Source organism: Xylona heveae (assembly GCF_001619985.1).
Source record: "Xylona heveae TC161 unplaced genomic scaffold L228scaffold_14, whole genome shotgun sequence".
Classification (NCBI taxonomy): Eukaryota; Fungi; Ascomycota; class Xylonomycetes; order Xylonales; family Xylonaceae; genus Xylona; species Xylona heveae.
The window spans coordinates 509,131-529,646 of NW_017264206.1; the positions used below are offsets into that span (position 1 = coordinate 509,131).

General features: G+C 49.9%; 6 protein-coding genes across 6 annotated transcripts; 3 read left to right on the forward strand and 3 right to left on the reverse strand.

The window, feature by feature from the left end:
* The first annotated feature begins 2,258 nt into the window (after positions 1-2,258).
* Positions 2,259-3,888, forward strand: L228DRAFT_264014 (putative isomerase YbhE). The gene is made up of 3 exons (XM_018334540.1): positions 2,259-2,809; positions 2,870-3,350; positions 3,417-3,888. The coding sequence occupies exons 1-3, from the start codon at positions 2,433-2,435 to the stop codon at positions 3,762-3,764; spliced, it is 1,206 nt and encodes a 401-aa protein (XP_018184820.1). The 5' UTR covers positions 2,259-2,432; the 3' UTR covers positions 3,765-3,888.
* Positions 3,889-4,095: 207 nt separating this feature from the next.
* On the forward strand, positions 4,096-5,796 carry L228DRAFT_234482 (putative HAD superfamily hydrolase). Its single transcript, XM_018330667.1, has 4 exons — positions 4,096-4,330; positions 4,383-4,685; positions 4,750-5,330; positions 5,389-5,796. Exons 1-4 carry the CDS (start codon positions 4,128-4,130, stop codon positions 5,586-5,588), a joined length of 1,287 nt encoding a protein of 428 aa, XP_018184821.1. The 5' UTR covers positions 4,096-4,127; the 3' UTR covers positions 5,589-5,796.
* Positions 5,797-6,329: 533 nt separating this feature from the next.
* On the forward strand, positions 6,330-8,013 carry L228DRAFT_271510 (hypothetical protein; the record flags this gene model as incomplete). Its single annotated transcript, XM_018335541.1, has 2 exons — positions 6,330-6,799; positions 6,867-8,013. 2 exons carry the CDS (start codon positions 6,330-6,332, stop codon positions 8,011-8,013), a joined length of 1,617 nt encoding a protein of 538 aa, XP_018184822.1.
* An 829-nt stretch (positions 8,014-8,842) lies between these two features.
* Positions 8,843-10,907, reverse strand: L228DRAFT_286116 (hypothetical protein). The gene is made up of 2 exons (XM_018336418.1): positions 10,655-10,907; positions 8,843-10,524 (listed from the first exon to the last, which is right to left on the reverse strand). The coding sequence occupies exons 1-2, from the start codon at positions 10,882-10,884 to the stop codon at positions 9,087-9,089; spliced, it is 1,668 nt and encodes a 555-aa protein (XP_018184823.1). The 5' UTR covers positions 10,885-10,907; the 3' UTR covers positions 8,843-9,086.
* A 225-nt stretch (positions 10,908-11,132) lies between these two features.
* L228DRAFT_251385 (aspartyl-tRNA synthetase) lies at positions 11,133-13,117 on the reverse strand. Its single transcript, XM_018333546.1, has 3 exons — positions 12,041-13,117; positions 11,723-11,979; positions 11,133-11,662 (listed from the first exon to the last, which is right to left on the reverse strand). Exons 1-3 carry the CDS (start codon positions 13,061-13,063, stop codon positions 11,251-11,253), a joined length of 1,692 nt encoding a protein of 563 aa, XP_018184824.1. The 5' UTR covers positions 13,064-13,117; the 3' UTR covers positions 11,133-11,250.
* Positions 13,118-13,536: 419 nt separating this feature from the next.
* Positions 13,537-18,159, reverse strand: L228DRAFT_254507 (WD-repeat protein Mip1; the record flags this gene model as incomplete). Its single annotated transcript, XM_018333835.1, has 6 exons — positions 13,537-13,762; positions 13,834-14,171; positions 14,228-14,561; positions 14,622-14,872; positions 14,927-17,644; positions 17,710-18,159. 6 exons carry the CDS (start codon positions 18,157-18,159, stop codon positions 13,537-13,539), a joined length of 4,317 nt encoding a protein of 1,438 aa, XP_018184825.1.
* Positions 18,160-20,516: the final 2,357 nt, after the last annotated feature.

Below are 20,516 nucleotides of genomic sequence, written 5' to 3' on the forward strand. Positions count from 1 at the left end.
TTTCGGTCGAAGCTTGGAAATAATCTCTGCAGAATCTTCACGCATTCACCGCATTATCGCGGCAACAGAATATACGGGTAATGATAGTGATGTGGCTGAGAAGACAACATCATGGTCGACAACATGAGAATTATTTGAATGATGAGATTTGATCTGGGATGAAAGCTCTTGCCGAACTTTCATGAAATGGAGTTTCACTGGCTAAGGTATGTTAATGTCGTACTGTCACTGACCTCAGGTAGCAAGGACGTCAACTTTTGATTAGTCATCGCGGATTCCGTGGCGCCTCGCAAAATCGACTCCAGTATCTCAAGAAGATTGGCGGCGGTTCTAATGAAATATATAAACATTGTTCTATGACCTGATTGATGCTTTTTCGCTCTTTAGTCTCACTTCTCAAAGCTCACTTTGAAGGGCAGGCTCAGCAACCAAATCTCTGGTACCCAATAAATTGTCATATTCACGGGCTGAAGCATGACCGAGCAGCGAATCAAAAGGCCTTTTGTCCAAATTGCATCAAAGCCTGTTTAGTGAATTTACTGCACTTGAGCATCTGCCCCTGAAAGCTCTCAGCAATGTTACTTCGTCTTGCCCTGCAAAAGCCACATTTTTGACTGATAAATCTATATTTGTAGCTGGCACCTGTCTTTGGGCCACACACCAGCTTCTTCTAGAACGATTGAAGCGTGAAAAGGCAAGCAATGGTGTGTAGAGCTGCTGAAGTTCGTGGAATGGAAAAAAAAGCGGAGATTAGACACTGCCATGCTGAAGAAGCAGCTGACAAAGAAGATGATATTACTCCTAGATTTGTTATTCCTAGCACATGCAGAAAGCGAAAGATCATAGCCTCCTTCCAAACCTTAATTTCCCCCCTTGTTGGATCTCCAACCCGGAAGAATGGTGCGTTGATCTTTGCGAAGCAGTCTCTTGGGTCCGGCTTCCGCAACACTATCATTATTTCCGCGCAGATAAGGGGCATGCCCGAATTGCCGGCGAATCACGATTGTCACAGGCAATAATCGCATGAGCCAAGCCCGAGCCAAGCCAGAGATAGAAAATGCAGCGGAGTAAGGCTTAACTGCGTGAGAAGCATGAAAGCGCTTAAAGACACCCACGTGGTTCACAATTAGGCTGCCTACTCTATACGCCAAGGAGCCTGGAGTGTTTAAAGCAACGCCGGATCCATCTACAACTCTACTGGCCGATGTCGGGCCACCCTCGGCGGCGCATCTTCTCATCAACACAGCCGCTCGAGCTATCGAGAAAGCTGGAGCATTTACCGAGAGGACAAGGCCGTCTGGCGACGATCATCTTCGCCAAGCTGGTCACGAACCGTGGGAAAAATTGGATCACGCGTCACAACTGCCGCAGACCACAGATGAGTGTTTGTCGTCAGAGGGAAATTGTACGGAAGTACTCGGTAGAGGGTATGCAAACTTTAAAGATGGATCAAGTGTACTGATCCAGGCCCTCGAGATTATCAACCATCTGGTGGGGGACAGGCCGCGGGACGAAGTAGAAGGGCCGATCCGTGGACGGCAGTCAACCACGACCCTGGTGGTTGGATTTCAGCTGCCATCTCTGGTACTTATGGTGTCATGCTATGTACTTGTATCTGGTGCCAATGCGTCCGTCGTCGGGCCATCGTCTAGTTAACGTTAACTAAACGTCCAATTCTGTTCCTGCATCAGCGCCAAATCTCACCTATCCGTGGAACAAGCGAAACTTTGCTCCCTAAGGGAACACCGGTGTCTTGGCGTGTACTTGGTAGCGATCTGTCTCACTGACTACCGGGATGTCCTCAAGCTGTGGGAGTAAGCCGGTCTGAAAGGGCTCAAGAAGAAGTTCGTTCGTGTTCTAATGTATCTGCTAAACGGGTGGATTATCACCACGGAGAAGGTGCAAAAAAAATGGCGGGACTGGAGGAGAGAAATTGGTTGGGTTTGCGCTGGTCAGACGGTGTCTTTTGCCGACCTGCAAAATGAAGACAGAATGCGCAGTGAGCCAGTTCAACCACAGCCTGGCTTGGCATTCTGAGCCAAGAGACATCGTCGTTGACCCTCTCAAATTACGTGTACCCTTCAATTCTTCAATGACGATGAGCGATCATCTCGGTGGATTCAAAGCCAAGAGGCTCGGCGTAGACAGCTAATCCCTGTTGCTGGAAGCAGATTTGGTGGGAAAAAAAAAGCAAGCTACAGGATATGCAGCTACTCCAATAATGCATGCAAACTTGGCAGATACCGAGCTTCCTAATCGCTAGCAACTGCATTAACCCAGGCAGACAGTATCATTCTTATTATGATTGTCGCCGTGTGATCTACTGGGATATTTAATCATGCCCTCTCCCCCAGATCCCACCGTTTCAGACGGACTGCAGCCGATCCAGCGATTGGCATTGACTCTGCGGTCGCAAGCTATCATCAGAAGCCATGTATCTTTCCTTTGCTTCCCTTGTCGCTCTGGCGACATCTGCTGCCGCGAAAAATCTCTTCGTGTCATCGTATGCGGGATCGATCACCTCTCTCTCCCTCACTGAGAGCTACGACGGATACTACGATCTTAGGGCCGTCTCTTCTACCAATGCTTCGAGCCCCAACCCGTCATGGCTGACTCTCAGTCCTCAACACCGTACGCTGTACTGTATGGACGAGGGTCTTGAGGTGCCCAATGGCAGCTTGACTTCCTACAAGGTGCATGATGACGGCTCGCTGGTGAAGCTTGACCGCAAGGCGACAATCTCCGGCCCCGTCAGTGGAGTCATCTACAATGGTGTCAAGGGGTCGTCTGCAATGGCCATTGCCCACTAGTAAGAACACCCAGCTGAATGTCTGTCGCGCGTCAAGCAAGCTGACTTTTCTCCTCCCAGTACCGGCCACGGTCTTAGTGTCTGGGACTTGTCCCGACAGGGCCAGGTGGAGGAGATTCAGAACTTCACCTTCACCCTCCCTCACCCTGGCGCGAACCCTGTTCGACAGGACTCGTCTCATCCTCACGAGGCCATCCTAGATCCCACTGGACAGTACGTTCTGAGCCCGGATCTCGGCGCCGATCTTGTCCGGGTGTTCAAGATTGACCCCAAGACCACTTTACTCAAAGAGTCAGAGCCTCTGAAACTGAACCCTGGTTATGGCCCTCGCCATGGCCTTTTCTGGTTTCCCAGAGGCAAGCCTCAGAAGCAGGTGCCAATTTACTTCTACCTGGTCAGTGAGCTCACCAGCCACATTGATGGTTTCAAGGTGACCTACCCCGCCGCCGGTGGTATCTCCTTTGAAAAGATCTTTGAAACCACTTCGTACGGTGGACCCGAGAAGCCTGACGGCGCTCTTGCTGCTGAGATTCAGCTGTCGGTAAGTCATTACTCTGATGCACCCTTCCCTTATCAGAAAGTTCTGAAATTGACAACCTCGTAATAGCCTGACAACCGATTCATTACCGTTTCCAACCGCAATGATTCCTCATTTATCATCCCCAGCACCGGCTCTGGCAACTCTACTAATGCGACCATTGAGTATTCCGACTCTCTTGCTACCTTCAAGCCTCAGCTTGACGGCTCGCTGGACTTTGTCGAGCTGGCTCCTGCTGGCGGTTCCATTCCCCGTCAATTCTCCATCAGCAAGACCGGCGAGTTTTTCGCTGTTGGCCTGTCCGACAGCAGCCGTGTTGTTATCCTGGCCCGTGATATTGCCAGCGGCGTGGTTCTCGGCCCCGTCGCTGAGATTCACATTGATGGCGAGGTGACTTGCGTGGTTTGGGATGAATAAGCTAGGAAGCAGACAGCCGTTTGACCTGTATATACTGGGCTGCTCTTCTATTTGTACATAGATATATAGAATATTCCTCTGCGCCTGGAGGGAATATGTAGATATTGATCACTTTTAAATTTTGAGGTACATTTGATAGACAAGAGATGAATCACTAAGCAATGAAACACAGATAATTGTCGTTGTTCATGTGAGAACCTTGGCGGCAATACCGATCTGATAATTCCCATCGCCGGGAGCTCTAATCTGAGCGGCTCGGGGATTGCCGTCCACTCCGATAAAGGAAGCATATACCTAAGTTATGTCATATGCTTGTCCCATACAAACTAATAACTCATTCACCACTGCAAGTTTGCTCCGCTGATGAGCGCAATGGCTTTTTCTGCGCTTGAGGTGAGACTGCTTCGGCTTGGCTGTCAAAGGTCAAATGCCTTTGCTGTGCCTCTGAGACGTCCGTACCCGCGGTTCCCCCAGCCATCGATCCTCGGAGCTCAGAAGTCGACTGCCCGGGCATTTCAGACCTCGAGCAACTCACCAAGAGTACCGGATTTTGCATTCGCCTTTGAGTATGATCGCCCGCTTTCATTACGAAAGGATATCCCATTGACCATTCTGCAGCATTGATGGCGTCCTACTCCGTAGCTCCAGCCCGCTCCCCCGAGCACACAAGGCGCTTTCTTATCTGCAAGAGCAGGGAATCCCCTTCATTCTCCTCACTAATGGAGGAGGGAAAAGTGAAACCGATCGGGTGGCAGAATTAAGTAAGAAGCTGGACGTGCCTCTGGATCTTAGCATGTTTGTGCAAAGTCATACCCCTTTCGCGCAGATGGTCGAGGGTGACGGCGTGCAGGAAGGGCTGCGGGACAAATGCATCATGGTAGTCGGCGGTGACGGAGACAAATGTCGGCAAGTTGCTGAGAAGTGGGTGACTTCCCTTGCGACCGTAGTCATCGCAATGGCTTATGATGGCTAAATTTCTTGTCAGGTACGGCTTCCGGAATGTGGTCACACCAGGCGACATTATCGTTGCGCACCCGTCTATCTGGCCGTTCTCTTACAACTTCATGGACTATTACAAGAAATTCGCCCGGCCTCTTCCCCGCCCCATCGATGCGGAGGATCCTAGTAAGAGCCTGAAGATCGACGCTATTTTCGTCTACAACGATCCCCGGGACTGGGCGGCCGACGCACAGATTGTGCTGGATGTTCTCTTGTCCTCCAATGGTGTCTTGGGCACCTATTCCTCCAAGAACAACGATCCGAGTCTGCCCAATCGAGGATACTTGCAGGATGGACAGCCCCCGCTTTACTATTCGAACCCTGACCTCTTGTGGGCGGCGGCATATCACCTCCCGCGACTAGGCCAGGGTGGTTTCCGCGAGGCGTTGGATGGTGTTTGGGCCGCTGTGACCGGAGGGCCACAGAAGGGTGTCGATCTGCACAAGCAAATCATGGGCAAGCCATATCAGGGTACATATGAATTTGCCGAGAAGCTTCTCATCTCGCATCGACAGGCTCTTTTCCCAAAGGCATCATTACCCCCACTCAAGCGTGTTTTCATGATCGGTATGTCTTGCTAACCCCCGATTGATAACCACAAAAGTCCCACTAATGCATTGAATAGGAGACAACCCAGAGTCCGATATCCAGGGCGGAAACAACTTCAAATCTCCGATTGGCAGTGAGTGGTATTCTCTATTGCTGCGAACAGGGGTCTATCAGGGCGGGGAGCCGGCTCATACGCCCCGGGCCATCTGCGACGACGTATGGGACGCAGTTCGCTGGGGTCTGAACAGTGCGGGATGGGGAGCGCCTAAAGAGTAGACGGGGAAGGACTTTTGTTTTTTGCTGCATTTCTTTTGGGGCTACTTTTGCATTTTATGTAACACAACGGTTCTTTTGGATAGCTGTAGATCACTTACTTTTGAGTACTGTGCATAATATCACTAGACTGATAGAAAAGAGCGGAGCCAGGGACAGGGAATATCACAATATTGAAAGAAGAAGGAAATTTCCTTTTGCATGACAGGCTTTTTGTTTTGTGTAAGGTGGAGAAAATGACTTTGGTTAGATCTCTTATGCACGTGTAGCTGACGTTGCATCGATCTTCGGCAACGTGCATGTCAAGTTGCACCTAATTCTTCATCATTCTGCAGTCCATCATCATCATCTGCTCACCAAACCTCTTCCCATCCCCCCCGCCCACCGCCTTTGGATCAGCTCAGGAGGGCGGCACTTACCCCCACTCCCACAAGGACCTGAAGATCGGAGAATTATATGGGAATTGCATTCAATCTCGATCTCCATTGTCGTCATCACCATCGGTGTTTTTGGGGTTTGAAACTCCCGACATGCACGGCCCATCGCACGGCCCGAGAGACACTGAGATAACCATAAGTGATTACACCAACGACACCATGCTAGACTTCTAGATAGACTTTAAACCCCCCGCCTCCCCGCCATCAGGATGTCATCAGCCAGCCATTCTTATACAAATTAAACTCATCTTCCCGCCGATTTCCACTGGGCATTTCCTCTCAAACGTCTTCGTCCTCTGCATCGGCCATGGCTCCCGCGACGCTATTGCCGGGCTCTGCCGCAAGAGAATTTGACGATCCTATGGATATCGATGAAAATCCTATCAGTCGCAAGTCATCCAGCAAGCGCTACAAAGCCCGCAAAGATATCTATTTGCCTCCAGAACTAGTCATTCATATTCTATCATTCATCCCGCTAAAACCCAGCTCCCAAACGACGTTATGGTCCTGCTGTCTGGTCTCGCGGACATGGTATACTGCTGCCGTACCGCTCCTCTACGATAGTCCGCACATTACTGGCAGAAATTTTACAAGATTCATAACAACTGTTTGTCCATCCATTAACGCACATGTTCGCAAGAGCGAGCTGGCCGACCTGGTCCGGAGACTGGACATGGGAGAGCTGGTGCACAATGGCAGCAAGAGTTTAACAGCGCGACTGCTGGGTCGGGTCAAGGTTCGACTTGAGGAATTCGTTGCCCCACAAGCGTCATTTGCGTATGTTCTCCAGAATCCTGATGCTCCCTTGTCCCTTGGTATGGCATGAGGCTGACATTTACTGCAGAATCAACTGCTTCGCCGCGCTCAGCAAATGTACCAAAATGAAACATCTCGACCTATCACTCATCTCGCAGTCCATTTCCCTGCACGATCTATTTCACGCTCTCAAACCTCTCACTGACCTCGAGACACTCTGGTTCCCTCGATGCGCAAACCATGACCGCGGCTACGATTCGATCACCAGCACGTGGCCTCCGAGCCTGAAAACACTGCACTTGACAGGCGGCGTGTCGAACCATTTCTTGCAGTACCTGACCAACATGCCTCCCAGCCTCTCCCGACTGACAATCAAGCACTGCCGAACGGTCGGGGCCACGAATATCTTGGCCATGCTTGAAGTACTTGGTCCACAGCTCACGCACTTGCACATCGACCATAACATCCCCTGCCTGTGGTACCAGTCACTAGACAGGCTGCTACTCCTATGCCCCAAACTTATTCTACTGCGAGTGCCATTGGATTTTATATCCGGCATGTTTGTAGATCCCATCAATGCGCCACCGGAATCTCCGCATCCATTGCAAACGCTAGAGCTGGATAGTTCGGGCGATTCTGGTGTCGAAACCAACATGGTCCCTGACGACCTATTTCTGGCCGTCGACGAGGGACCGTTGAGGAACCTTCGACGAGTGCTAGTCGGTACGCGTGTCGCATGGAAACGGGTTGAAGGGTTCCGCCGTGACCTGACCGACTTGGTTGTTCTATTGGAAGAACGTGCCGAGGAGCGAGCTAAGGCGCGGAAGGAAGCGCAGGAGCGGAAAAAGGCAGAAGAAATGGTTGATATGTTTGCCTTTTCTGCCGATCAATATGGTCAATACGATCGATACGGTCAACCTAGTCAGCCCAGTCAATACGGCCGATATGGCCATTACAGCCACCACCGTCAGCCCGGTCGATATACCCAGTATGATCGGTATAGGCCTCAAAATCAGAACTCCTCAATCTATCGTCCACATCGCCGCTCTGTTACTGCCCTGGACCGGCGACTTCGAAAGCCATCAGAGGAGAAGAAGGCCGGAGACACCGCCTCTAAAAAGAAAGAAAAAGAAGAAGAAGAAGAGGACCCGAAGAAGGCAGGTATCTGGACTGTCCATCTCGAATTCTTCGGCATCGATGAAGACATTGAGGAGAAGGTTGCAGAGATGTTATAGTAGCTCGCGCTCGGTGTCTCGTCTGCATCTTGCAATGCAGTCCCCGTCACTACCTTACCTGCTTCGACACCCGAAGTTTTCATCAAATCGTTATCGCACGATCCTTATTCACCTATCCATCTTATCCGTCTTCTTCTCCATTCACGAATAACAGACTGTCACGAACTCTTTTCTTTTTCTTTTTCTTTTTCTATTTCTCCTCTTCTTATCATTTGGATTTTCCGGTCAACGTTTCGGTTCTTCTCTATCGCAGCATATTATAGCGTGGCATATCATATCCTCTTATTGCCTTTTTATTTTATCCTCTTATCATCCTATCAGCCCTGTCATTTCTGCATTTGTCATTCTCACTCATCATCTACCATCTATCTTCTATCTTCTTACCGCCCTCTCGTCTTATCGTCTTATCGTCTTAATATCTTAACATCTTTAGCTTCTACCCGTCTCATCGCTTCTTTCACCAAGCACAACCATAACTATTGGCGACCTCGAGGCCAAGGAAGACGGGCATTCTGGAACTAGGAGTCGTGGAAGAGTAGGGCTAGCGTTGGGAGCGTTAAGGAGCTAAGAAGCATAAGTTAACCTTGGAAGTCGGGAGTTGGAGCATATGTTAACGTTGGAATAATATGCATACTTGGGAGTCGGAGTAAGTCGGGGCATACACGCATGGAAATTCAGGAGTATTATTTCATTCTACCTTCATGATCACGTTCACGTTCACGTTCACTTTCACGTTCATTTTCACTTTCGGTTACACATTGACATTTAGCTTTAAGTATATATCATTTAACAAGATATCTTTAGCTATTTACTTAGTATTGATGTGATTGCAGCTCGTTGTATGTGTTTGTGCCAGTCACCTACTATTCCTTCAAACCTAAAAAATACTGCTTCGCATTTTCCCCCCTCCTCCCTCCTCCACCCGGCCCAAAGCTACTAAACTGAGATGAACTCAAGGTCAGTGACCCGGAAAAATAATAGAAGCCAACGACAAATATAACGGCCGGATCAATGCACCAATGCCAGTGAAAACATGCAAAAGCAATAACGCAGACAATAACAAAACCAGCAAATTATGTGCAAACGTCTCTAAACTCCAATAAATCCCTCTGTCCATAATACTCCCCGACAATTACCAAAATCATGTCGATTGTAGCTTGTGTATTCTTATCATCATCGTCATCGTCATCGTCATCGTCCACCTCTTTTGATATATCGTCTTGTGGCGCGATGCCAGGGACATGTCCAGATATCGTGTCGCCCGATTTTAACGGCGAAGGAAGAGGAGGCAGAGACGGAGGAACCTGATGTACTTGCGATGCATTTTGAGTCTGAGAATCTGGAGGTAATTGGGCAAGTAAGCGTGCCTTTGCAGCTGCGAGGTCCGGATCCGAGTCCGACTCGGTGCTCTTTAGGTGCGAGGGATCGTTATCCTGTCCAGGCTCGTAGGGCTCATTGGAGTGAACCTGATTTCCATCAAGAGGTTCAGCTTCAGGCGGCTCGTACTCTTCGTCAATGTCCCGCTCATTGTTGGTCTCATTTGATTCTCCATGTACGCCTTCGCTTTCATCTTCCTCTTCAGCCTTCTCCTGCCCTGTTTCTTCATACTCCAAGCCTGATTCATCGTCGCTCGCATCGCCGGTATGACTCTGGCCGTCACGATTGGATATCAAATCATTTGCGAATTCGATCGACCCGTCTGGATTCCTTTTCAGGCCCGCCTTGACCCATACGGCGCGCTTACCCAAGTCTCGCACCACGCTGACTTCTTCGCTCGACAGGCATCCCACATCTTCCAGTCTGCAGAGTAAGCTCCACGTCCACACGCTCAGGCGTTTTGAGATGTGCTTTCCGCGCTTCAGCATCAGCGGCGTGAGGAGCTTAATCAGTCGTAGCACGCTGCTTTGGTCCATGCTCGCAAGCTGTACGGGGTTTGGATCCGTAGAGCGCACGAGCCGCCGCCATTGTGAATATGCTATGCGTGACCCCGAAGGTAAAGAAATAGGATGGTTGTCGTCGAGTGCGGCAATGGCCGATGCTGGTGGATCAGAGTGGAGGTTTTGCTTTCGCAGACGGAATCTTGTGCATAGACACGAATCGAATTCTGCTTGAAGTCGACGCGTGGAATCGAGCATTGCCTCGTTGTCGTTGTTGTTGTCGTTATAGTATTCTTCTGCCGCTTCGTCATAATATATTTCCTCTTCTTCTTCTTCAACTTCTTCGGCTGGGTAATCGTTTCCAGCGGCACTATCTGCCAATTCGCCGCCTTCGTCATCATCGTAATTGAGCTCGAACTCGCCGTTTTGATCTTGTGCTTGTGGATCTGCGATTGGCGCTGGTGCTGGAGGCTCCTTGGCATGGAGAGGAGCGCTGTTCCCAGCGACGACAGGAAGAGCTGTATATGCGCCATCTGAATAGTACCCTCCATGAGGACCTGCAAAAGTATGCGCTCGTATTTCTCCGCTAGGGTTTGGCGCAATAAGAAGATTCGGAACACCTCTGGCTTCGGCCCTATTAAGCACGTAAGACACTGGTCAATAACAGGTCGAAGTTACCAGCAAAAAAAGCCTTGATTGAAGAAAAACGAAGCTTTAGCTCTGAGGCACGAAAGAGCAGAAAATAAGGTCAGAGGGTATCTTACCTGACCATTCGAAGGTATTCTAGGCCATCGTTGGCCGGACCGTAAAAGAGCTCTCCGCCGTCATAATCGTCCAGGCCTGGAAATGCGCTCCGCAGACCCGTTGTTGGGTCTGTTCGCGGCTGGTTATTCGAGCGGGAATTGTCGCCGTGATCCCCCTGCGTCTGGCGAGACCGTTTATTAGATGGAGCTGCTTCTGCACCGTCCGAGCTGCTCTTTCTTTTCTTAGCCATGGTAAGAGCTACAGCGACACCGTATCCAAGGCAATATCTTCCTCTTTCTGCGTCAAGCTGGTTGTTTCTGCGGTTGGATAATAATTTACGCACGGACCACCACTTCATGTTTCTTGATACCCCGGTACACTGAACGCCGACCTCCGACGTCTTTAAGACAGTAGAACGGTCCCGTGGGTGACCATCAGAGTAAATATTTACAGTTTGCAGAACATTATAGAATAGTTGAACGATATTGAATAGTATAGATGGTCATCATTTAATCTAACGTCATCGTTATAGAATCTTTCTCTAGTATATTCATGGACGTAATGCCATTAACAGTAAAACGCTCCAAAACTTTTGCTTGCAAAGAATGCTAGCAGTTTAAGGCGCCAGACGATTAGGGTCTCTGGGGAACAACTGAGCGAGACGAATGTTGGGAAGGCCCAACCACAGCATGACAATACGCTCCAGACCCATACCAGCACCGGCATGAGGCGGGCAGCCGTACCGGAACGAATCGACGTACTCCTTAATACCGGGACCTTCAGGGTTGACGGGCGGGTCAAGCGCCAACATGCGCTTCTTGAGGAATTCAGCATCGTGCACACGCTGAGCACCAGACAGAATCTCCTGTCCGCGCATGAAGAAGTCGTATGAGTTGGACTTGGTAGGGTCCTGAGGCGAGGGCATGGTGTAAAACGGACGGACACCAAGAGGGAATTGGTCGAGGACGTAGAAGTCGGTGCCGTACTTCTCCAGCACGAGCTTACCGAGGAACTTCTCGTCAGGGGTGCTATATACTCATGAGCAAAATGTCAAATCATCAAAGATATATATACTTCTGGCAACGTACCTCAGGTCGTCGTTCTCATTGACGTCAACACCAGCCTCACGAAGCATCTTGACACCCTCGGCGAAGCTGAGACGAGGCACCTGTCCGGCCTCGGGCAGCTTGAACTCGTCGACGTGGTAGATGCTGCGTACAAGCGCAGTCTCGCGAGCATACTTGGCCTTCAAGCCCTTGAAAATGTGAAGCAACAAGTTCTCCAGAAGCTCCACAACTTCGTGGTAGTCTTCCTCAAAAGTTGTCTCAAGATCAAGACCAGTGAACTGCAAAAAATGTCAGCGGCGAGGCTCAATCGCCTGGTAATCGGTAATAACAAAAGCTCACCTCAGTCAAGTGACGAGCAGTGTTGCTGTTCTCGGCTCGGAAGACGGGGCAGATTTCGAAGACCTTCTCGAAACGAGAGGCAATGAGCATCTGCTTGTGCAATTGAGGGCTCTGAGCCAAGAAAGCCTTCTGGTTAAAGTATTTGACCTCAAAAACACTAGCACCACTTTCCGAGGCGCCTCCAATGAGCTTGGGGGTTTGCACGCCGACGAAGCCGTGGTCGCGCAGGTATTCAGAGAACAAAGCACAAACACCATCCTTGATGGTGAAGATGGCCTGATTGTGCATGCCTCGCAAGTCAATGGTACGGTTATTAAGTCGGGTGTCAAGCTTCACAATCGGTCGTCCGTCGTCCTCCTGCTGTTGAGCTTCGGCGCCCTCAGCCGGCAGAGGTCTCTCAGCATCCTCGACCTGCATAGGCAGCTGGGGCTCGGCCTTTGCAATGGTGTAAATCTTTCGGATGTGGATTTCAAGGTTCGAGATGGTAGTCGACTTAACGGGCTCGAGGGGCTTCTTGACCAGACCGTGCACAAGCACAGTCGACTCGGCGTTGATTCCACCGGCCCACTTCACCATTTGCCGCGAAAGAGTCTCGCTCGCAGCGACGACAGCCTGGATTGTCTGGAGACGCTGGCCCAGTACGAGGAAAGCCAGCTTGGCGGACTGAACACGGGCATTGTGGACAGTCGCACGAAAAACAATAGTCTGGTCGGCTTCTTGCTCGGTGAGGTTGTGCAGGTGAACGCGCTTGAGACCGCTGGGCTTGACGACTTCGGATCCGAGCATTGGAAGGTCGCCGTAGTCATCCTTAGAGATGTCATTGGCCTCCTGTTGCTGCTTCTGCTTCTCCTCCTCTGCCTTGCGCTTGGCGGCCTTCTCGGCCTTTTCCTTCTCCTTTGCAGCTTTCTTCAAGGCAGACTTAGAAGGGCCTTTGGCAGCATCCTCCTCCTTGGGACGTTCAGGGAGAGTTTGCTCGTTCGTCGCGACTGGCGCAGCGGCAGGCTTCTCTTCTTGCGGAGCCATTGTTGGGGTTGCGGAGAAATGAAAATAAAGTCTCTGTGGTGGGGGATGTTTTGGATTCGCTTTGGCCCAAAGAATAAAGTGGGATGTTCCTCCGCCCCTCCCACGCTGATGACTCATCCAACCGAGGGGGAGCGACCAAGTTGACCGCAGTCTTACAATACGACGATCAGCGAAACCATAACACCTATACTTCAAGATTTACCCGTGACTCATAATGATTGCGTGGTTACATGAAAGCAGTGGTATTCGCATTATTCAAATAGAGAACGACGCTATCAAGTTCCCACGACGCCTCAAGCCACGTCCTTGGGATTCTTATGTATAAACCAGTCAAGATAACTCCGCCCATCCAATGCAATCCCAATAAATACAGTACCCTGGCTTTTGGCAGGCTAATAAAGACCCCAAAATATATAAAGCCGAGAGAGTAGAAAATGAACATACACAAGAAAAAAAGAGTAGCAGAAGATACCCTACGTCAGTCCCTCCCAAGCATTTCGTTTCTTCTCCTCACAGCTGAAGAGATTGATATTGGTATCGTTCAGCGCAGAGCACGCAAGCATCATGCGATGAGGGTGGAAGGCAGTGGCGGAAATGGGCGACGTCCGGTTTTGATGAAGAAAGCTTGAATAGGGCTCTACGCTGGATAGGAGTGTTCCGTTGACGTTGAACACCTTGACGTGATGTCGTTCAGAACCACTGTGTCCAAGGTCGACCCATTAGTTTCTGTGAAATGCATTGCGCATGATTAAACCATCTTGTAAACTTACACTGCAAATACTGGCGCATGTTCATGTACGCTCAAGCTTCTCAACACATCGTTGGTTGTTTTGATCGTCCGGAGCGGAGCGTCCATGCGAATGTCCCATAGTTTGACATCTCCATTTCGACTTCCGCTTATTAGCTCTCGCATGCCTCCTCGTTGCATATGTACGTTGGTGATCCACTGCTTGTGGTCCCTCCAGACTTTTACCATAGCTTCGGCCGGTCTCAGACGCTGATCATAAACTCGAACGGCTCCGTCACCAAAGCCAGCAATGAACACATTACCAGCTACTTGATCAGAGGTAAGGGATGTGACACATGACCCAGAACGTGCGGGAATGTCCTTCATGTTTCATCAGCATTAAGTAAGAGGGAGGATATTTCAGAGCACTGCCTTACGTTTGTACAGATCTCGGTGGCTGCATTCCACACTCGAATGACTTTGACATCTCCAGCTACTAATATCTTTCCTTGACCTTGTTGCCAGTCAAATACCAGTCCAGCATTCTTGTTGCTTGGAACTAGGTCAGTTAAGGCTCTGAATGCAGTGACCACTTCAGCTTTTTGCTGCTCTTCGTAATTCCGAAACACCTTAATCACCCCGTCTGATGAGCCGGTCATTAATAGTGCTTGGTCGTCTTCATTTATGAACCGAACGTCTGTGATCTTTGAGCCCGACGGATTGCCATTCGAGAATCGACTGAGACGCTGTTGCTGCTGCCAATCCCAGATACTATTGTGCGTTAGCTGCTTGACTGGCTAAGCAATTATGAGGTGCAGTCTGTATACATACCATACGCTGTCCCGGTCATCTGTGACAACCAGGTGATCTTCGAATTGGTGGAAACAGAGCTTGCTTGGCTGGTTTCCATTGTTCAAGAAGCCTGACGGCTGACTCCATCTGCTTGTTGCTGCCTGCTCCTTCTGCGGCTGCGTCATGGCGATGATTCTTTCATTGCGTGTCCGACGCCACAAGCGCTGATTATAGTCAACACTCCCTGGCTCATCCGCTTCGCTCGGCTTCATTTGCGGCTCTCGGAAGTACTAAAATCTGTTAGAAGAGTACGATAAATATAAGTTTATAGATGAAATTCGTGCCTCGATAGACCACTCCAAGAACTTGCTGGTCAACGGAAGAGTGGGTTGATCTTTGAGATCTCTCGATCTGAAGGCCCTTGAGGTTGGAACCCTGGCAGGCTGATAAGATGAAGTACTCGAGAATTGGTCGTTCTCATCTGGAGGCCTGCTCCACTCGGCGGGTGTTCGAGATCGCGGAGGTCCAGAAAGTCTCTGGTCTCCAGGCGTCTTAAAACCCGACCCGGGTTCCGGTGTCGTAGTGCCGTGAAGGGCGAGGTTTTTTAAAGATGCTGCAACACTTGCAGTGCGCTTCATGCCAAGAGAAATATAACCTTCTGGCTTGGGCGTGTTGGACTGTGTGGGAGAAGTTGGTACCGGAGAAATCTTCGTAGCAGTTTCCACAGGCGCAAGTCTCAGGGAGGATCGGCTCGACAGACGAATGATCTCGTCAATAGCTGGCTGGACGAGTGGGGCCAGAGACGACTGGAGGGCTGCATCATGGATATAATCCACAATAATCCCCGCATCTCGAGCAATTTCTGGCTGAGGATCGATCGACATGATGAGCAGATGTTTCCAAATCATACCGTGAACGCTGTCTTGTGAAATTCCCTTGGATATTCCGCCGTCTGCCGAATGGGAGCCGCTCTTTGAGTAGGCATATCTATACTCTCGAAGTAAACTTGCATCAGACTGAGGATGCCGGAGAAAGTCGCGCTCTTCAACCATCTGCTCATAAGCCGCCACAATAAACTTATTTTCATATCGTTTGACAAAAGTCGAAAAGAATACGAGCAATTCTCTTCGAACCATACTGTTTCCATCGGTAGTCATAACTGATATTGTGGAAGCAATGGACTCTTCAATTTGCGCGACTTGATCAGTGAGGTCGGGAATGCCCAAGAAGCTGGTGAGTGCGTGAAGCATAGCCGCGCGGACCTCCGGTACGGGGTCCAGGGCCATTTCACAGAGTCTTTGATGAGCAAGGCATCGAATTCCGACCCACTTCGCCTCTGGAAAGTCTACCCACAACATGCTTATGCATAAGCAAGACCATTGCCTCAGGAGCGGGTTCTCAACGTCACTGAGATGGCGAAGGCAGGCATCAATAAGCTCTGGTCCTAAGCACACCGCTTGACCCTGACGGAATCCTTTGCAAAACATGGCCACAATGAATGCGCACATGGCCCGATGTTCGCTTGCATTTCCTACCGGAATACCCGAGGTAGGGTTTAAGATGCTTATAAAATACTGATAGCCGTTGTCCTTGAGAAGATCGGTTTGGCAAGATTGGTCAACGGCTAGAATGCGAGCCCAGATGAAAACCATGACTGGCTTCAGCTCCTGAGCTGCTGACTGGAGCAACTTCAGAACGTACGGGAATATGCCGATGCTAAGCGCAAGATTCACGGCCCATGGCCCAAGGTCAAGAAACTTGCTGAGCAGGATCAGCGCTCTCAGTCGATGTACTTGGGAAAGAAGGACTTGGAGAACGATGGGAAGCTGATCAGGGGCCTTTTGTTCCACGGCACCGTGGCTGAGGTAGACCTCAAATGCTGTCAATTGTTCAGTGAAGAAGGTGGAATGCTGATACTCGTATTGTCTCCGCCCCTCATCAGCTTCAATCAGCATGGGAAGCTGAGAGACAACCATTTCTACGGCAAGATCCCAGCTTTGCCAAAGCGGGTGGTGGTGCGTTTCAGGAAGCTCTGGCCATGACTGCGGATGACATTGGTAGACTCGCATGATCCTCTGTGCTAGAAGGAAATTGCGGAACAATGCGGCAACCATAAGATCCTGGCGAAACAGTTTCTTGAAAAGAGGGCGTGGCAGGATATTCCAGGCAATGGTATCCGTAATGGCAGTGAAGATCCAATTTAGCTCACCCAGTGGTGTTCTGCGCTCCTGGAGACGACCGGGAATCTTCTGCACGTCTTCCGCGCTCAAGCTGGTAGGTAAAGGGTTTTGCAGATAGAAGAAACGGAGTGCGATTTCAATAGGAGTTGTTAAACAGCAAGTGAACAAATCGGCGGGCAAATCAGGATTGGTCGGTAGCGTCTCCGTCCGACCACATGCTGCCAGCTGAATGCAGTCGCTGAAGCTCATGATCTGAGCGTTCGGGTCCTTGTCTCTTACTTCGGCATTCTCCGCTTCGTGCTTTTCGATGAAACGGTTGAAGTTGTAGATGATGTTTCCCGCGTCCGAGCAGTCGTAGACGAAAAGACTCGGCGCACCCAGCCATGACTGTAGGTCATAGAGTGAAATTGGAATGTATTGTGTGTAGTTCTTGTTGAAGACCCAAATTTCTCCCGACTGCGTTGGCTTGGGCACTCCATGGCCATTGTAGTGAAAGAGGACCCTTTCATCCTTGGCATTGCGCCGGAGTGAGCAACAAAACTTTTTGGTGTCTTCGACTGAGGGATCGAGATACTGCTTATATCTAGTACGAATACTTAGAGTCTCGTATTGAGTTTGTAAATTCTTTCCGATTTGCTCCATCGTCTTCGGGGCTGCCGTGTTGGTTGAAAGAGGATCAATCCAACATTCTAGCTTCGCGCTCGGATTGGTTTTGATCACATCCGGCGGGTCTACGCCAATGTTGAGACAAATGGCAAGTGCTGCTGACACCGTCTTCAAACGATCTTTCATACGCCACTCTTGGAGTGGATATGGCTGACCTTCATCTTTGGGATTTCCTCCGGTCTCGTGGCGTTTATCTGTGTAGTACATGTAAAAAGCCTGGCAGCACGTCGTCAGCCCAACCTGCGAGTCATGCGCTTCCAGCAGGGACGAGTACTACTTACGGAGGTCAGCAAGGACAGATACTCTTCAGAGGAGTATTGGTCTTCCCAGCCATGCCGCATAGTCCAACCACCTTCGTCATGTTCCGCGACGCTTTTGCCTGCCCCATCCGCTCTGGGACCAAAATCACTTTTGGAGCGGAACAAAGCAGTCTTGGGCTTTTCCGTGCCATTGACACCGTTGCCGGTGACATCGTCCGCATCGGAATCGTCCCTGGAGGAGGCATCATCCGCTATGAATTGTTTCCCAAGTCCGTTTGTGTCGGCAAGGGTTGTCACATTCGTACCCGAGGGAAAACGTACGGCATGCCGTGGTATAGGTTCAGACACCTCACCGGCTGTCGAGGTTGAGGAAGCCGAATCGGGCCGTTGCGTAGCTGAGGCATTCATGAGAGAGCTTGCAGCGGGCTCGGCTTGATGAGCCGAGATCCCATTGATTTGGTTTGGAGGCATTTGTCCGGGAACGAAATTGTCAGGCTCTCTATTATACATTGCCGGTGGGGTATTTTTCATCGTGATTTAGGCATCGTTGCCTCGAAAGAGAAAGGTGTTCAAATCAGATCTCCAGCAGTACTCTGTTATGCATGCACTGACAATGTGCAGCAGCTGAATCTGTGTGCGGCAACGATTGGGGTTGCGCCAGATCGGCCTCGGACAGTTGGAGACGCCAGCAATCCAAAAAGACAAAAGCTGACCGCCCTCGAGGCAATTTTTCTCCTTTCGCAAGGCAAGCTGTATAGTCGTTTAGTATATCAGCTCTGAGAGTGTGGAGGAAAGCGGAGGGGAGCCCAAGCAGACAGATGATATTAATTGTGTACAACTCCGCATATCTTCGGGAGATTCGTGTAGCGCAATTTCAAATGCGCCGGTCGAGGGTGAAACTAACCTCTATGTAACGAACTCACTTTGTCGAAGCCCTGTGAGTGCCTCTGATAATATCACAAAAGCAACCAATAAACAAGTGGCTGCTCTCGTGATGATGGAGAAAGTGGTGATACGCAGCAGTGGGAGGTAGCGCTACGTCGGTAGCGTTCTGTGACCTCGTTCTCACTACTCCGACGAGTAAACTACCAGAGGTACTTGGGACCTCGAGGGGTGTCGGCAGGATAACCAAGCGCAGGATAAGCTCCAGCTCGCCAATCTCTCGGAACTTGCCGACCCACGTTAACTTATCCTCTTCACCCTCATCCTCATCTTCACAAATAGCCCACAACAGCCATTGAATTGAACATTAGCTACCTTCTGGTCTATTCCTTTCTAGACCTCTATAAATATGCGACGTAAAAGGAACAATGTCGGAAGGTCGACTATCGCCAAAGCAAATGTGTAGTATTTCGAGAACCACATACGGTAATGACTTCTATGTTTTAGTAGACGTTGCTCCTCAGAATTATGACGACAGAATAAAATCATTCCAACTCCTTATATATTATCACTGGTATCAAAATGTGCATACGATACTCTCAGCTCAGTTTGTTTGGAGCGTGGGGAAAGTACCAGTCCTCACGTTCTCTAGCCTCTGGTACAAAGTACCTTGTAGGTAAGGGCGATTATCATTTCTCGAGACCCTGCCGATTATTATAATCGCTTCGATGCAAACAGATTGTGGTCCGTATCAGATGCTTGTTGGACACTTGCAGACATTGGGATCTAGGAGATCAAGCCCTTTTGAGCATCATATTCTCTACATGCATGAATCAAATTGAATAAAATACATTCGCTGATGACCTACAAAAGGGTGTTGCTGGCTATGTGAGCGAACCGCGCCTTCGGCCTCGAGACGGAGAAATTGCCGGATCCTGGGTTGCGAACAGTAACGGCAATGCAGTTGAACCCTGAGCGGACCACCCTTGGTTAAATTGTGAGGAGCGTGGATGGGTATGGAATGAAGGACGATCACCTTGGTTGGGGAATGACACGGACAGTCACCATGGATCGATCGACAGCTTTTTCAAACAAGTCACAAGAGAATAAATTGTCACCTCACCTGTAAGAGGATCTCAATCCTCTTTTTTTATCTTCCAGTGCTCCTGATGAAACTTTGGCCGTGACTTTCAGTGGGAAACCAAGACGACCATGGTTATCTGCGTTGCGAAGCGGAGCTATGGTGACGCGAACCTTGGCTCAGTTGGGTAAAGACTCTAGGGAAATTTGGGAGACGGGATCCAAAGTCCTGGCGGGTTGCGCTAACCGAACCCTCCTCGCTCCTCCTCTGGTTCTCTTGGCAGAAATCCTCCTCAGAAACCAAGACACTTGTGCCTCGTTTTGATCGTGACAATATGGGCCCAAATCCTCGTAGTGGCTGGTGAAAATATGAGAATCAAGGTAGATTACTCGGTAGTGAGTCTTCGCGAAAGCTGGAGGAAGTTTGGGAAGGAAAAGAACGCTGATTTGCCCAGCCATCGCACATCTTCAGTGCACCCCTTTTTTTATGGGGATTCCCAGTTGGGTAAAGGACCGGCCGTGCGATAGCGACCCTGGCTGCAGCACTCTGAATCCCTAGTGTCCTTTGGACTTGTCTCGTACCTGCCGAATGGTTTTCCTGTCTCAGCTCAGTCTGACAGGGGGCATGGAGGAGGTTCTCTCGGCACACCGGGCTCTCAATCAATGGCCCGGTGACAGTCTGTGGAAGAATTGTACAGTTAAAGGATTAAAAGAAAGAACAAAAAACTTGTGATTGACAAAACCATCAGATTTTTTGTTCTGTTTCTTGATTGTGTTCTGGTCGTAGTGTGATAATACTACGGATCAATTTATATGTACTATCGTTGGAACCTATTTTGGCGTAGAGTAAGCCTCGCCCCGGGTTT